This window comes from Cladophialophora yegresii (genome assembly GCF_000585515.1).
Source record: "Cladophialophora yegresii CBS 114405 chromosome Unknown aczIN-supercont1.4, whole genome shotgun sequence".
NCBI classification, from domain to species: domain Eukaryota; kingdom Fungi; phylum Ascomycota; class Eurotiomycetes; order Chaetothyriales; family Herpotrichiellaceae; genus Cladophialophora; species Cladophialophora yegresii.
This window is the reverse complement of record NW_006913048.1, coordinates 1,127,047-1,143,280: the sequence shown is the minus strand read 5'-3', so window position 1 is coordinate 1,143,280 and position 16,234 is coordinate 1,127,047. Positions and strand designations below refer to the sequence as shown.

The following is a 16,234-nucleotide window of genomic DNA, read 5'->3' as shown; positions in this document are numbered from 1 at the left end:
ATCAGAGCTTGCCAGGCGGAGGTTTTCTGGTGCTCCCGAAGGTCACTGACATGATTTGAGGGCCAAACTGGAATTGGCTATCTTTCATTACAGTAGGATAAAATGGTACCGAGAAACTCGTCACTCTCTGGGTACAGCCCGACATGGCTAGAAGCGCGCAATAACGCATGGAAGCAAATAACTTGTGACATGCACAGTAGCGCTTTTGTCCCTCATGCCGTTGCAACTTTGGCCTCCTCCTTCTCCGGTGTTGCGCTCTCAGATGGCGGGGTGGCTGATCCCTCGGGATTGACACCTTGGGTGATCTGAGCGTTGATCTGCTGGATTGAGCCCCGACGACCACCATGGGTGCCACCTGTCTCGTCATTGAACAAGGACCACTCTCCAATCAGCTCGTCGGAGAACTGGTCCAGATCCAAGCCAATCATTTCCACCTCGTCCTTGACACGGAGATGCAGGCCAGGGATATACTTGAGGATCGTGAGCATGATGTAAGACAGCGTGAACGACCAGGCGGCAATGGCGGCAATCTCGGCCAGCTGCTTGGCGATCTGGACGCCGTTGCCGTCAATGCCTCCGTGCACAATCGTAAAGCCGTCGAGAGATGAAACTGAGGCTGAGGCGAAGATTCCAGTGAGGAAGGCACCGCACATGCCGCCGATTCCGTGCAATTTGAACACCTCAAGACCGTCGTCGATGTGCAGCCAGTCGTTGACTGGCTCGAAAAGGTTGACGACAATGGCCGTGATGAAACCAATGGCTGCTCCACACCAGACTGAGACATAACCGGCGGCGGGAGTGATACCGACGAGGCCAGCGATGACCCCCTCGCACGCTCCAATAACGGAAAACTTGCGGTGCTTGATGTAGTCCATCATGACCCAGCCAGCTACACCGGTCGCCGCAGCCATGTTGGTGTTCCACACTGCCATCATCGCGCGCACACTGGCGTTGAGGGCAGAACCGCCGTTGAAGCCGAACCAACCGAACCAAATCAGAACGGTCCCGAGGAAGACGATGGTGACGTTGTGAGGCTTGTAGACGTGCTTGTCACCATAGCGGCTACGTTTGCCCAGGACGAGAGCGTACGCCAACCCAGCGGTGCCGCTCGAGATGTGGACGGGCCCGCCGCCAGCAAAGTCAAGAGCACCAAAGGTGTAAAGCCAGCCGTTGGCATTCCAGGTCCAGTAAGAGATTGGGCAGTAGCAGATGGTCGCCCAGCAGAAGCCGAAAATCATGGACGGAATAATGCGGCCACGTTCGAACGAGCCGCCGACGACGATCATGGTTGCGCAAGCGCAGAACATAAGCTCGTAGAAGGCGAAGACGATATCGGGTATGACCGCTGAGCCCCAGGATGGCGCAGCCATGACCTGAAAATAACTGTCAATCTGCCATGTCACCGTGGTGGGCTCGTGTCTCTTACATCGATCATGCCGAAATTCGTCAGGGTACCTATAAAGGGACCTCCGTCGCGAGAGAAAGCAATGGAGAATCCCCAAAATGCCCACTGGAAGGTGCAAACGGCCATGACCGTCCAGGCCTGGAAGACCATTGCCAGCGCAGACTTCCGGCGGGTCAGGCCGCCGTAGAGCAGACCGATACCAGGGACGATGACAAACACAAGAATGCCCATTATGACCTGGTAGACGTAGTGGAACTCAAGTCCGGTGTATGGGAGATTGACATCGATGACCTGGGGGTCGCCGCCGTTGGCCATGCTGGAGTTGAACTCCGGCTGAACTGGGGGTCAGTAAAGGGACGCAAAGGTCAACAGTATCAGCCAGGAGGACATACCCATGATGGAACCTCTACAGACGCCATAGCTATTGTGGTGTCAAGTGTCGGGCTCCAAAGTGCTCCCTGCGGTATAGGAAGAGTGTTCGGGGATGAGCTGTGGATATTCTGCAGAGCACGGTCTGCTATATACCGTCGAGGCGCGAAGGTGGTCGGGTGGAAAGCGCGCCACCGCGACCACGCAAGCGAGGAAATTCCTTAGCAAGACCACCGTCTCCACGCTACCCACCGTCGCCAACAATCCGTCATTCTTGTTCACACCACAAGCCCTGACCACAAGCGAGTCGCAGGAGGACGGTCAGTTCTGGCCGCCCAACGATGCTGGAGGCTTTGCGACCACGCCCCGAACGGGGCCGCGACAGCCGAGTTGCCCTGGACTAGACCAGATCGATAGAGATAATACTGGCCGTGGGAGCCCATGAGATTGGCTGGGCGCAGTATCATGGTGCAAATACTATTTGGAACAAAGGGTTTGGTGAGTGCCCGTACCTGGCTCCCTCGTGGTCAACCGCTGAGATTAGCGAGCCTTGTTGCTTCCCTTATCAGTGGAGTCGAGCCAAGATCCACGCCAAGCCCCGTATCGCTGCCGCTGAGCCAATCGCACGGCCGGGCTGGGGACAAGCACGACTATCAGAGCTTCCTCCCGTTGCTTCTACTTTTCTTCTTTGCGCAGGTGGATCGAGCGCCGGCTTGGTCACCGGCATGCTTATCAACACACGCGCCGGTCGTCCTGTGCTTGTATGAGTCAAGACATCAGGAAAACCATCCCACGCCGGGCCACCCATGTGCGGCCACAGTGGTGACAGCAGCTTGGACCCTTCTCGAATCTCTCCCCTTGGGGTGTGAAGCAGCACCTGGCTCGAGCCGCGACTCAACAGTCGAGAGTCGAGACGACCAATGACGCCGACATTCGAGTCCACATGCGTGTGACGTGTGCATCATTCCTGCACCTTTGCCACGCGCTCGCGAGTTGCCGCCAGACTAGTGTTGAACGACCGAGCGGCGGAATGGCCAAATAGTCCTTCAGTCTATGGGATGAGAGCCGGACAACTGACGTGCTACCGTCTTACGCAGAACTGGATGCGACCTTTGGCCGGCTACTCTACGTTAAACAGCAACTTCGATCCGCTCCATTCTTCGTAAACCATGCTGACACGGTACCACTTACGCACCACGATGACAAGACACGGGGTAACTGGGGTAGATAGCCTGCGTGCCTGGTAAGAGGTAAGCTTTTCAGCCCCGTACCCCCGGCCCTTGCCAATGCTTGTCTCTGTCCCTGAACCAAACTGCACATGTACCCTGACCGGACGTTGATGATGCGAATTCATGGGAACGGTCTGGGTTCGATCAGATGGCATCACCGCGACTTGTATCGCAGCGCGAGTGTCATGGACGCTACAATCTTGACCCGGTCTACTGCCACTGGAATGAAGATAGCGCACTGTCTGCATCTTGGGACTCGGAAGGAAAGTGAGAGAATAAGAGCTCGTGACCTCGGCACTCCTGCTAAATCAAAGGTCCGTGGTATCGATATTACAGAACAGGTCGCTCTCCATCGACGAGCTACGCGCTTCTCTAGTGGCCTATAATAACAACGCCTACGCTCAATGCGCGACATCAGCATCCACAGCCCTTTCCTAACTTGCCGCTGTAGCGCGACGCTGCAGCCTCTGCTCTCCAGGTCGAAATGATAACTAACTTTATTATCAATGCTCGGTTATCCTCTATACACGAGCCGTCTGCTATATATCGTCCATCGACCAGCCCTAGTTACGATCGCACTTGACGGGTAACTATCCACGGCCTGTGACAGGGTTCTCAATTCCTAGAGAATGAAGACGTCAAGAACACCACTCTTAATGCTCATATGCATGGCTCCTCGGCTGTCCCCCTCTCAAGACTTCGTGGCCGTCTTCTTGCTCGACTTTCCCAGTCCAAGCGCCTTCGGGATTCTGGCCCACGAGTCTCGAAACAGTGCCTCTTCTTTCTCTTCCTTGTCCACGAGATGCTGAAGCGCCACTGGCAGGTGAGGCTTCCTGACCATCAGTGACGGCGTGCTGGTCAGTTGTCCTTGTTCTTGCCGTTTGATCGCTTTTGACGGTCTGATAATGATTTTAAGTCCTCTTGGTCTAATGCCATGGCGAATTCATTAGTATGCGCTCTACGGCGGCAAGGGTTTCAGGTTTCTTACAGCCGACTCCACGAATCTTCGTATACTTCTCGTTCTTTTTCGGCCTCGTCTACCAGGTTCTGAAGCGGGACTGGGAGGCTGGAAGTCGAACTCGTGGAAGACCGCCTGCGGGCGGCGATCGACGAGGGTTCTGTTCTGGACGTGGAATGCATGGGTGGTATACGAGTCTCGGTATTCGAGTTGGAAGATGTACTAGCTAGGGATCTTGTTTCGTTGTTGGTATCTTACGTTACGATATATGTGATATACAACGCAGTGTGTAAGTCTTGAATCTCTCTTGCTTGTGTATATTTTGTATTTGTGGTTGGACCTTTCAACCGGAGTATGCCACCGGTCTATATATACATCACCTATACTTGCGTGGTCGACGATATCCTCCTCCCCATGGGGGTCAGGAGGACAATGGGCAGGACACGTCCCCGTTGCAGCGTACCAATGGGATAAAAGACGCTCGTGGTGCTTGTGCGGTCCAAACTCGGCCCTCTCGCCCTTTCGCCCAAAAGGAGGCCTCTTACATCACCCACGGTGGATCATTCGACACGGAGTACAGAGTCGCTACATCAACTGTGTGACTTGAGAACCGACACGTCACTGCCATGGTCGGTTTGGGCCTGGAGGATGAGCATACGAATACTGGAAACGGCGCGGTGCGCACGTTGGCAGTAAGTATTATGAATACTGTACGGTGCACAATCGCTGGTTTTCTCATCAGGTGTTCAGTTCTATTCATGGTGTCTGTGCTGCTCAACGCGTACCGGACATCGCGGCTCCGCGGGCTCCTTGCAACGGTTATTCCAAGTACAGATCGAGTTGAAGCCGGATACTGTACCTCGTACGAGTCCCTGTACAGTACGGAGTACCTTTATTCATCCTGCATGTTCCGTACTTGCGCGCGGTTCTACCCGTCGCGTCCGGGAAATGGCCGCGCTTTCGACATTCACCGTCTGGTCCCATGAAAGCATCCCCCGAAGAGGTCTCCCAGCGGACCAACGGCTCCTTTGGGGCCGGTTTGCAATTATGTACACAGGACCCGGCTATTGGGTAAGAAACACGTACGCGACTGGCCTAAGCACTAATCAGCGCCAACACCAGTGATGCATCAAAACAGCAACCGCCACCTACATCTACACCCGCGGCGAGTCCCTGCCCGTGCCCATGTTGTCCCTTTGGTCACAGATTCGCGTGTATGGCCTCCTGCACCGCTGGTTCTGACCGTGATGCAGACTCGGCATACCTCAAGTCCAAGCCCTCCAAGTCACCGAGATCCCGCCATTCCTTCAGCAGCTTCAAGAACGCTGGCGCGCCAGCTCCGTAGCTGGCGTTGGTGGCCACCACGGGATCCACGGTTCCCTCATTGTTATAATACCCGGGCGTGCACTCGGCGAGGAAGTCAGCCCTCAACTTTGCCATCTTCAAGATGGTGTCGACCCACGCTTCCTCGGCCTCGATCGTAGGTTCCACGGCCACGACGCCGCGCCTCGTACACTCCGAAATCACGTACGCGAGATGCTCGGCCTGCTCGCCCGTGACGTGCAAGAAATTGGGCGACAGCGCGGCCTGCACGATCTGCACCCAGAAACAGTTGGGGAAGTGCCGGCTCGTCCAGCCGTGCAGGGTGCGGGTGCCCTGCTTCCAGGCGTCGGTGATGGTGCGGCCCCCGCGGCCGTAGATCTGCATGTTGGCGCGGTGCGCGTACTCGGTCGAGAGTTCAAACCCTGTGGCGTAGACGAGCGTGTCGAGCTCGTACAGCTGGCCGTTGGCCACCACGCCCGTCTCGGTGATGGCGTCGACACCCTTGCCCGCCGTGTCGACCAGGTGGACGGTCGGCAGGTTGAACGTCTGGAGGTACTCGTCGTGAAAGCACGGCCGCTTGCACAGCTGGTTGTACCACGGTTTCAGGGCCGCGGCCGTGGCGGGATCCTTGACGAGGGTGTCGGCCCGCGCGCGCACCTGCTCCATCTTTTCGTAATCGGCGATCTGGCGCTCCGCGGCCGCGCGGGCGGGATCGACGGGCTCGCCATCCTTGGTGGGCGCGGCCCGCGCGAGCAGCTTGTGCAGGATATCCGTCCAGCCGTCCTGCACGAGGTCCACGTCCGTGATGCCGCCGTTGACAATGATGTTGAAGTTGTCCATCCGCTCCTTTTGCCACCCGGGCTGTAGCCCTGCCGCCCACGTGGGGTCTGTGGGCTTGTTGCCGCGCACGTCGATCGACGACGGCGTCCGCTGGAAGACGTACACCTCCTTTGCACACTTGCCTAGGTGCGGCACGATTTGGACGGCTGTGGCGCCCGTGCCGATGATGCCCACGCGCTTGTCGCGCAGCTTGTGCAGGTTCCCCGTCGTGTCGCCGCCCGTGTAGTCGTAGTCCCAGCGCGAGGAGTGGAAGGCGTGGCCCTTGAACGACTCGATGCCCGGCAAGCCAGGCAGTTTGGGCCGGTGCAGTGGCCCCGCTGCTGGGATCACGAAGCGCGACCGGATCTTGTCCCCGCGGTTCGTCTCCGTGGTCCACATGCACGCCGTGTCGTCCCAGCGCATGCTGTGCGTCTCCGTCTGGAAGAGCGCCTTGTCGTACAAGTTCCAGTGCCGGCCGATCATCTCGGCGTGCCGCAGCAGCTCGTTGGCCCGCGCGTACTTCTCGGTCGGCATGTACCCCAGCTCCTCCAGCAGGGGCATGTAGATGTACGACTCGATGTCGCACTGCGCGCCCGGGTACCGGTTCCAATACCAGGTGCCGCCGAAGTCGCCGGCCTTCTCGATGATCCGGATGTTGCTCATCCCGGCCTCGATCAGCCGCACGGCCACGAGCTGTGCGCCGTAGCCGCCGCCGATGATCACCACGTCGACCTCCTCGTCGATGGGATCTCGTGTGAAGCCGGGCTTGACCCACGGGTCACGGAGGTAGTGCGCAAAGGGCCCGTCGTGCTCGACCAGCCGGTACTGGGCAATGCCGCCTTTCGCTTGGCCATACTTGAGCCGTTTGTCGCGTTCTTCGATATACTTGTTCCGCAGCGCGTCCGGGTCGAAGGGGAGATCTTTGGGTTTGGCGGCGAGCGAGATGTCAGAGTCGAGCGCTGTCTCAGGAGGCTTGGGTCCTAAAAGGTCTGATGGGGCGAGGGTCTTGACGTCTGCCATGTTGGTGGAGAGATGCAGACAGCAAGGGTGGCTTGTTACAGAGTCCTCGAATCACCTGGTCGGTCACGGAGAGATGTTGAGTCCAGCTCCCTGCGGGCGGTGCAACAGGGTTAAGACGAAGCGTGTCTTCTAGTCTTGTCAGCCACTCTGTGTCGGATGTCAAAATACCAGGAGGGTCAATGTTGGCATACTCGTACCCCACGATCGGCAGGAGAAGGGTTGATGTACAACACTCAGGTATTGTCAAGCGAGCATATAGATATGTGTTTAGGCCACGCCTGAATCATGCCGCGGCGTGTTAGCGGTTATGCATTTGACGCCCCCGCCCTTGTGTATTTGTAGACGAATGGGCCAAGGCCTCCAGCTCTAACCGAACCGAGGCCTGTATGCGAGCCTTGTAGACGGCGTGGAGAGATCCTGACCGGGTGTCCTCGACATGGTGTTGGGAGAGCAGGAGTGACTGGGCAAAGGATGACTGGACAGGAGATGACTGGACGTCGTCTCGTATGCCAATGCAGTCCCTACCTCGGCAGTCTATGTACAGTATGTACCCAGTAACAGTAGGCGAGTGCCCGTCAGGCTGACCTCGCTCCAGCTTTTTGGAGGCTCGGTTCTCACGTACTGTACTCCGTCATGGCCAATAGTTACTCCGCATTTTGTCGTGTCTTTCCGTGTTGAGGAGGGGTCCCAAGCCGCTGGGGATCGCCCAAAAGGACTGAGAATCCGAGCACTTTTAGACCGGATTACTGGACCTCTTAGCTTACATTCTTGTTGTGAACCCGAGGGAAGGGTGCCGCGGTTCATGACACTCCGCTTTCGATGGCCTCCTTGAGTAGTCCCGCGTAGAGGTAGAAATGTGACCACACAGCTACACAGGACGTATCCTCAGAGACATAGCAGTCGGCCCACCTGAGGAATTCACTCACCGCAGCTTCCACAACCTTGCAAGCCAAACACCATGCAGAGTAATGGAGACACAACTAGCTCGCCCTCGTCCGCCCCTGTCGCCTATATCACCGGCGGCGCCAGCGGGATGGGCCTTGCCGTGGCTACAGAACTGAGCGCCAAAGGATGGAACCTCGCCATCGTCGACCTGAATCCGGCGTCGATCTCATCTGCGCAAAAGCACCTTGACGGGGAACATACCATCTTCATCCACGCCGACGTGACGGACTATGAAGCCCAAGGCCGAGCATTCCTGGCCACGTGGGCTAAGTGGCACAGGCTGGACCTCGTGTTCGCCAACGCGGGTATAGGTGACCGGATGGACTTTTACGCGCCGGCCACGACGTGGCACCCAAGTCTGCCTGGGATCCCTGCGAAGCCGGACGAGCTGGTCATCGACATCTGTCTGAACGCCATGGTGTATAGCGCGTATCTGGGGTTGCATTTCTTCCGTCAAAATCCGGGAAAGGGAGGCAAGATTGTGTTTACGAGCTCCATGTGCGGGTAAGGAAGACATATGCTGCGAGCACGCCACTCGTTTGTGTTCATCCCAATCAGTTCGCTCCCCTGGGAGATCGTGGTCGTAGCAGTCAAGCATAGAGAGACGCACGCACACACTTACGCTTCCGCAGGCTCTACCCCGGCGACAACATCCCCCTCTACACCGCCGCGAAACACGGCATCGTGGGGCTAACCCGCGCAATGGCCCGCCGATTACGCACCCTCGGCGAACCCATCACGGTCAACTGTATCTGTCCCGGGCTAGTCGACACGGGGTTGACGCCGGCGCTGATGGCCGTCGCGCCGCCCGAGTATGTGACGCCCAAGACGACCATCGTGCGGGCCGTCATGGGGTTTGTGATGGGCGACGAGGCCGCGTCAGGCCAGGTTGCAGAGTGTAGTGTCGACAAGATCCACTATAGAGAGCAGCCTGCTTGGGGAGACGAGGCGGCCGAGTGGATCATGACGAATAAGTTGGAGGCCGAGATGAAGAGGCGGGCTGCGAAGGTTTGAGTCAAGGCTGTCGGAGACATTGAGAGGTGGTACGTGTCGAGTCGAGCGCGGCCGAACCACGCATGTTAGCTAGTCCATTGTAGTATTTGTTTGTAATCTCATGCGTCGTGTCCTGTCTGAAGAATCTTGATCATATCGGCGTCTTTCCGAGCGAATTTGAACAGTTCTGAGCTTTACTTTCAGGGGGAAAGGTTCCCTTCGTCACCACAGGCTACCACGGGCGCCCTCACCCCTGATTAGTCAGGCCCCCCTGGGCACGCTGGGCTCTCTGTGGCAAATGTTTTAAGCACTGTACTAGGTGCTGTACCTTGAAGAGACCTGGCATCTGTAACGGCCCCAGTGTCAGAGCACGACGCAGAATGTGTCACCATCACACAACTTAGCCATTTCAGCCCGTAGTGAAGCCTTGCTGCCATGTCATTGCGACTGATGGGTTCGTGGGGTCAGATTCCCCTAGGCGACACACCCACTCTTACGCTGCTTCTTGACCTCACCTCCACAAACTCCGCCAGAATAATGCTTGCGTGGTAATTGTACAATGTTTGCAGGAGCATCACGCCACAAAGTCACTGAATGGTAGACGAGCCACAGTCCAGATCATTCTCCATACATTAAATATCGGTTGTTCAGTCGTGCATCGCTAGCAATCTCCATACTCCATCTTAATACTACATACCCCGACGAATGGATCATCTGTACGACAGTGACACCGGCAGCCAAGGCAGCATTGCGGTCCCCTTCCTATGTGAGTACGAATACGATCACGACTGCGCGTTTACAGAGTATCCGTGGCGGAAGGGCTTCGACAAACACAAGTTCCTCGGTCTGGATTTCAGCCAAAGACCACCAGGCCAGACAGCCGCCTTCCTCCAAACATGGCTATACTTTGGCCTGCTGAGCCGCGTGCTGCGCGTGGCGGTACCGACGGAGGACTTTGTGGATCGCATGTCCACACCGCGGCCGACGATAACCACCCGGCGGAACCTGCCAATGTACCTCGAGGCGTGGGCGAAAAAGGTCAAGGCCAAACACGTCCAGCAGATGGAAGCCGACCTGGAGGAAGCGAGATCGTTCGTGCTCTGTCTGCTCGAAGCCGGTGACGCGTGCCCGCTACCCCAGGAAGTGGTCCTCTCGATCATGGTCCTCGGGGCCACATTGAGCTTCGCCATCGACTTGAAGATCGAGAGCTTCCCGCCGAAGAACAAGACCGTGATAGCCGACTGGGGCGTGTCTCCTCTCATCAGGGACAGACTGGTGCAGAACGGCTGGTGTATCAACGACGTGCACCGCCTGTGCGACACAGTCAGTCCGCCCACCGCGGTGCTGGCCGCCGATATTGTGAGGCACGAAGTAGTCTCCAAGGAGATGCACAGCGGTTGTTCCCCGGCCGGGTGCATCGCACGCAACATCGACGAGTCGACGTATGAGACCAAACACGTCGATCCCAGTTGCCAGTGCGACTTGGTCGCCGCACCTGGCGATCGAGTGGTAGAAATTCTCGAACAAGGAGACATCCCCGTCATGCTGGTCCGGGAGGATGCAGAGGGCGACGGTCTGGGCCTCGAGGCCTCATCCGCCCGGAGGACCAAGTTTGTCGCCATCTCGCACGTCTGGGCGGATGGTCTGGGCTGTACGACGGGGAACTCGTTGCCTACGTGCCAACTGCGCCGCCTCCACCGTATGTGCAGCGACCTGTATCCCGAACGGACTGGAGCGTCGCGGCTTTTCCGCCGGGCAGAGGGTCCCCTGGGTCTATGGATCGATACGCTGTGTATTCCAAGAGAGAAAGCGCATCGTCGCCTGGCGATTGCTCGCATGTCGGCCACTTACGCTGGGGCAGCCAAAGTCCTGATTCTGGACTCCGAGCTGTTGAGCTTGACCAAACACATGTCTGAGAGAGCCATTCTCATTCGCCTGATCGGTAGCAGCTGGGACCGTCGCGTGTGGACGATGCAGGAGGGTGCGCTCGGCTCCAGCGGACTGCATGTGAAGCTGGCAGATGGGTTTGTGGACATTTCAGACGCAGTTAAAAGACTGCAGAAGCTCTCCAGCTCCGGGAGCCTTGCAACGGCGATAGTCGACCGTGACACGACGATCCTCTTCCAGGAGTTTGAGCAGCTGCGCAAAGCTCACTCGAAGAGTTATTGGCGGGACGGTGTCCCTGCGATGGCTGCTTCACTGCGCATCTTGAACGGCCGGTCCACATCAAAGGAGGGTGACGCATACATATGCCTCGCCGGCATGATGGCCCTCGAAGGCGAGATCATCAAAGATCTTGATGCGACACCCGTGCAGGAGCGGACCAGAAAGCTGCTCTCAAGCGTCCGGTATCTGCCAAAGAACATTATCTTCTCGCCAGGGGTCAAGTTGCAGGAGGATGGCTTTCGCTGGGCTTGCGCCTCATTCTGGAAGTCCAAGTTCACCTTCAATGAGCTCAACGAGGTGGCTGAGATCCGAGAGGGACTTGGTCTGCGCGTCGAGTTCCAGGGTTTCGAGATAGAGGCGGTCCCGCTGCGCGATAACTACTTCCTGTTCCAGTCTGTCCATACCAAGATCTGGTACAGGGCAACACTCGATAGAGCCACGCCGTCATCGCGGACCTTTGACCTAGGCCAGTCCTCAAAACTCGGCATCCTGTGTCCAGAGCGCGAGATCATCCGGCAAGGAGTAGGAGGCCAACAAGTTCCAGCGGCTCTCGTCTTGATCACGGCGAGGAAGTCGGGTCTCAAGGACATGTTCAGCAAGGACGCCAATGCTCTCCATTGCAAGTACATCTCTCAAGTCGTTCTTTCGACGCCCACCGCTGCTGACATGGAGGGAGACGCATGCCGTACGCTCGCGCGCCGACCGAACAATACCCAAGAGCCGTCCGGGATGGGTATCGTGTACACCCCGCAGATCTGGTACATATCATAAGGGACTGACAATGAAGGTCTTTGAGGGGTATCACCACGAGACCGAGGGTCTTTACTTGGAACCGACGGCTGGACAGAAATGCAGGCCATGTGATCGGCGCGCAGTCGGTGACACTGCCGGCTGGCTGTCGCCATAACGTCGAACATCATTCCACCAGACAAGCCGTGATGAAGGAAGCCATGCGATTACACCCCGAGGTGGCGTACCCCTTGGAAAGATACGTCCCGCCCGAAGGTGCAAGGGTCTGTGGCGTCGCACTACCCGGCGGCACGAACGTCAGCATCACAGCGCCGGTCGTGCACCTGGATAAGACGGTGTATGACGAAGATGCGGCCGTCTTTCGACCAGAGAGGTGGCTGGAAGCGGAGCCCGAGCGGCTGAAACTGATGGAAAGGAGTTTTCTCGCGGTGAGTCGCTAGTCAGATACGCATCATTCGCACTCGGGAAGCTGTCCTTTCTGCATCACCGTCACTCCTGAAGGAGTCTTCTGGCGGACTGACGCCCTCGTCACCCCCAGCGAAGTATTCTGGCCGATTGAGTGATACTGACTGACGACCCACAGTTCGCCGCCGGAGCACGGACCTGCATCGGCAAAAACATCTCCATCCTCGAGATGGGCAAATTCATCCCCCGGATCCTGCGACATTTCGATCTCGAATGGGCGGCCGATCATCCAGAGTGGAGGACCGAGGCCGTCTGGATCTGGCAACAGTCGGCGTCATAGTCAGGTCTAAATGGCAGGGCAAGTCGTAGGTTGGGGCGATACAAAACGATGCTACAGGAGTTGGGGACAGGCGATACACAGCAAGAGTGGTGGGAATCTGTCCTGAAGACGAACGAGACCCAAGCACCAAGTCGACATTGCATGAGATGAATGAATGCACACTGCGGTGCATTTATGATTAGCCGCGGCGAAGGCGTCGCTGCATGTCTCAATACTCGACTGTAATGGCTTCCTACCCCGCAGAGTCAGAGTCCCGCAGTCGAAATTTATGCTTTTGACCGTCAAAATGCGATGGGTTCAGCGAGGCCGGGGAGCTGGCCAGAATGAGTTGTCCCTCTCCTCTCTTCGCCTGCCGACTACAGCGCTGATTCTGAAAGGATCAGTGCGTGGAGCGTCTGCAATGCACGCGAGCTTCCCTCCTGCCTTGTCCCCTCGACACCTCCCCACTTGCTTGGGTGCACGCTCATGGTGCCACTGGCCTACACAGGATCTACCGTCCTGATCCCCACCAAAGGCTGTACATATCCAGGCGTAACCAGATTGGTCAAGTACAATGGGTACAAGCACGCGTGCATCATTCGATCGAAGTCTCCGCGGGAGTTGCATGTGCAGTCCACAGCTGGAGTTACCGGTTGAAGGACCCGCGGGATTCACTTTAGCTTGACAATCTTCGTGTTAAAACCAAGTCTCCTCCGTATTCCTGAGCACATTACGAGCACAGTGCTCGATACAAAGACTAAGCGACGGAACTGCTGGGGGCGTTCCATACGGAAGTGCCCTATCCACACTTTCTCATAGTCGTCCAAGTCGAGCACGTCCACCACGCTCGCAGGATCATCTCCTGTGACTACCGGGCGATATCTCTGAGTGGCAACTTTGCCACTGACAACGTGCAAGTACCCTGCAGACATGGCCGTGGAGGTAAGGATGGCACGCATCAATGGCTTGCACGTGAGGGAGAGAAGATGCAGCTACATAAGTGGGTGGGTTAGTTTGAAGATTGCAGATTCAAACTCAAAAACTCGACGGGGTCTGAAATCCACACCATCGTGGAACCTCCGGCTTGGCTTTGTTGGCTCCTGTGTTGGCCATTTTCAGTCCCCGTACTGTGTACTTTGGTACACAGATTGGAGTACTGATGGGTTATGGACGGCCTCAACTGGACCTATATCGCCATACTCTGCCTCCTGAAGCTGTCCCGATATTAATTGTCAAGGCCCAGCGAGTTGCAAATCTCCCAGACGTTCATCGTTTTGGCTAGGTACGTGGTAGGAGGTACCCTGTACTTTGGACGCTGTACCTTTACGTACAATGCCGGGTCTGACCACTGGACGGGTCTGTGTCATTGGACGACTCTCGCAGTAGAATCTGTCATATCAATTTTAAGTTGGAGACCAGTCTGAGGACAGTAAGTGTGGTTTTAGGACGGAGGAAGACGGAGAAGAAGCAACAGAGTTTGGGACTTGCATGCACCACGGCAGCCACGCACGAATGAATGACGCTCCAGAGGGGTTGAGGGGTAGGAAGCATTTTTCTCGAAGAGATAGACTGGTCGCGTGGCCATATCGAAGAATGGTCTGCTCCTCGAAGAAGACTTCGTACTAAGCAAGAGATGTTCGTGGGAGAACCATGGACATGAACGTGCTGCTGAAGAATGGGAGAGTCGAGCAGGACAAGGGCGAATTAGACCCCTCGATGGATGCAGGTGTACTCCGCACGGAGTACGTAGTAGCTTGGATCGAACTCATCGCTTGGCAGTCCCGCCTGTAAGCTCGCTATCTGACTGGCTGGTTGGCAGGGCTGCCCACTCACCAGCAAGCGGCCGGTAAGTTGCAACACGGGTCGAGGACAATCTCGCCAAAGAGCTGTGCCCGGTCGTCGCCGGGCAGACGATGACTCGAAGCGGGAAGCGGTCTGCCCAGCTGGAAGCGACACGAGGTCTATCCAAGCGATGTTTCACTAACAGGAGCATCGTCCCGAGACAGAACATTTGCATCGCTTAGGGCCGTGCGATCGAGACGTCTCTCGGATCACATGAGCGATTGAGGATCGCAAGATCGCAAGAGCCGAGTGCAAAGGACGAAAAAGCGCCCGTTGTGGACAGGATCCCCAAAACTGTTTGCCGAGAAAGGATGTGTTTAGGATGAAAGAAGAGTCTGGAGCCCTTGCTTGTGCAACCTGTGACCCTGGACTAGAGTGGCTGGAAGAAGATTGTGAACAGGACCACCTCTGGACCTCTGGCGCAAGTCGCACCACCAAAGCAGGTCGAATCCCAAAATGGTACTGTAGCTTCGGGTTGGTTTCTGAACGCCTACAAAAGTCAAATCAAGAGAGGGTCGAGGTTTGGAAATCCGAAATTGCGCTTGTGCGGAGCGATCGAGACGGAGCGTCAGGAAGGCCAGGTATCGGTGCCTTGCATATGGGGCAGACGGCACCAGCAACCCTGATTCTTCAGATGGATCAGACCTGCCAGCATGGCAGCTGGGGTGGGAAAATCCCTAGCCCGGGGGATGGGTTAGAGGGCAAATTAGACTTTGCTAGCTCACACGCTTTCTGATCAGAGCATGGGTCAAAGATCACTCCGCCTGCGCATGCCCGATGGCACCATTTGGGGAAACAGGCTGCGTGTTCAATGTCACCAAATGTGGCCAAAAGGGCAGGAAGTTCGAGTATGGCCTGTGCTGGATGAGTCCAGGCTGGTGATATGGTCGACCTGTGGACGCTTGGTCGAGATTTCAAGCCATGTGTGCCACGTGCGCCATGTGTTTGAAATCTCCAGAGCATGAACCGCCAACGAGTCAGTTACAGACATGCACACGGCTCATGAGTCTCGTATCTGCGCATGGTCCCTTGGCCCCCGCTTTAGCCTGCAACTACGTATGCAGACGCCGAAAAGACAAAGAGCTCTGCTGCTCGCTTAGGTGCTGCAGAATGGTGAGCCAAGAAGGAAACCATTATTACTCCATATGCTTCGAGCATTGTCGAATGGTCAATCCTTGGCGGAGCAGGTCCTGTTCGAGACGCCGGGCTCCTCAGGGGCAGCCGATTAGGTACCCCATACTGGCACCATTCCGCGTGGCTGCGAAATCGTGCCTGGCTTCTTTCCACATTCGGAATCTTCTGATGGTAGTGCCGCAGCTTCTGGACCACGCACCAACCGCCTTGAGAGTTCGAGGAGCTGGTACCTGCGCATGGATTGCATGGTTGGTGTCCCAACGTGTTCCGCTGCCCCGGAGGGCTTAACCATGGAATATCGAATGAGATGAGGTTGATTTGCCCGGGGAGCACGAGCCTTCCTCGACTATCGAAGCACACCAGCCGGGAAGATGCTTCTGATAGGACAAATGTTGGCTATGGGTTCGCTCCCAGGTACAATGGGTTTGCATACCGTCTGCGCTAATCGTTCCTGAAAGCCTGGTACAGGGTGGTGGCTGCGTCGAGAAACGTGTCAAAAAAAGCCTAACTTCAGGTGCAACAAGTAAACCCTGCTTCTTGGTTCGATGGAACCCCGG

General features: G+C 56.7%; 5 protein-coding genes across 5 annotated transcripts; 3 read left to right on the top strand and 2 right to left on the bottom strand.

Annotated features, from left to right (window-relative positions):
• Nucleotides 1-212: 212 nt before the first annotated feature.
• On the bottom strand, nucleotides 213-1,801 carry A1O7_05731 (uncharacterized protein; the record flags this gene model as incomplete). The annotated part of the gene is made up of 3 exons (XM_007759739.1): nucleotides 213-1,373; nucleotides 1,427-1,743; nucleotides 1,798-1,801. The coding sequence occupies 3 exons, from the start codon at nucleotides 1,799-1,801 to the stop codon at nucleotides 213-215; spliced, it is 1,482 nt and encodes a 493-aa protein (XP_007757929.1).
• A 3,360-nt stretch (nucleotides 1,802-5,161) lies between these two features.
• On the bottom strand, nucleotides 5,162-7,123 carry A1O7_05730 (cyclohexanone monooxygenase; the record flags this gene model as incomplete). The annotated part of the gene is made up of 1 exon (XM_007759738.1): nucleotides 5,162-7,123. The coding sequence occupies one exon, from the start codon at nucleotides 7,121-7,123 to the stop codon at nucleotides 5,162-5,164; it is 1,962 nt and encodes a 653-aa protein (XP_007757928.1).
• Nucleotides 7,124-8,081: 958 nt separating this feature from the next.
• On the top strand, nucleotides 8,082-9,082 carry A1O7_05729 (uncharacterized protein; the record flags this gene model as incomplete). Its single annotated transcript, XM_007759737.1, has 2 exons — nucleotides 8,082-8,572; nucleotides 8,701-9,082. 2 exons carry the CDS (start codon nucleotides 8,082-8,084, stop codon nucleotides 9,080-9,082), a joined length of 873 nt encoding a protein of 290 aa, XP_007757927.1.
• A 684-nt stretch (nucleotides 9,083-9,766) lies between these two features.
• Nucleotides 9,767-11,998, top strand: A1O7_05728 (uncharacterized protein; the record flags this gene model as incomplete). Its single annotated transcript, XM_007759736.1, has 1 exon — nucleotides 9,767-11,998. One exon carries the CDS (start codon nucleotides 9,767-9,769, stop codon nucleotides 11,996-11,998), a length of 2,232 nt encoding a protein of 743 aa, XP_007757926.1.
• A 167-nt stretch (nucleotides 11,999-12,165) lies between these two features.
• Nucleotides 12,166-12,722, top strand: A1O7_05727 (cytochrome P450 oxidoreductase; the record flags this gene model as incomplete). The annotated part of the gene is made up of 2 exons (XM_007759735.1): nucleotides 12,166-12,405; nucleotides 12,561-12,722. The coding sequence occupies 2 exons, from the start codon at nucleotides 12,166-12,168 to the stop codon at nucleotides 12,720-12,722; spliced, it is 402 nt and encodes a 133-aa protein (XP_007757925.1).
• Between the last annotated feature and the right edge of the window lie 3,512 nt (nucleotides 12,723-16,234).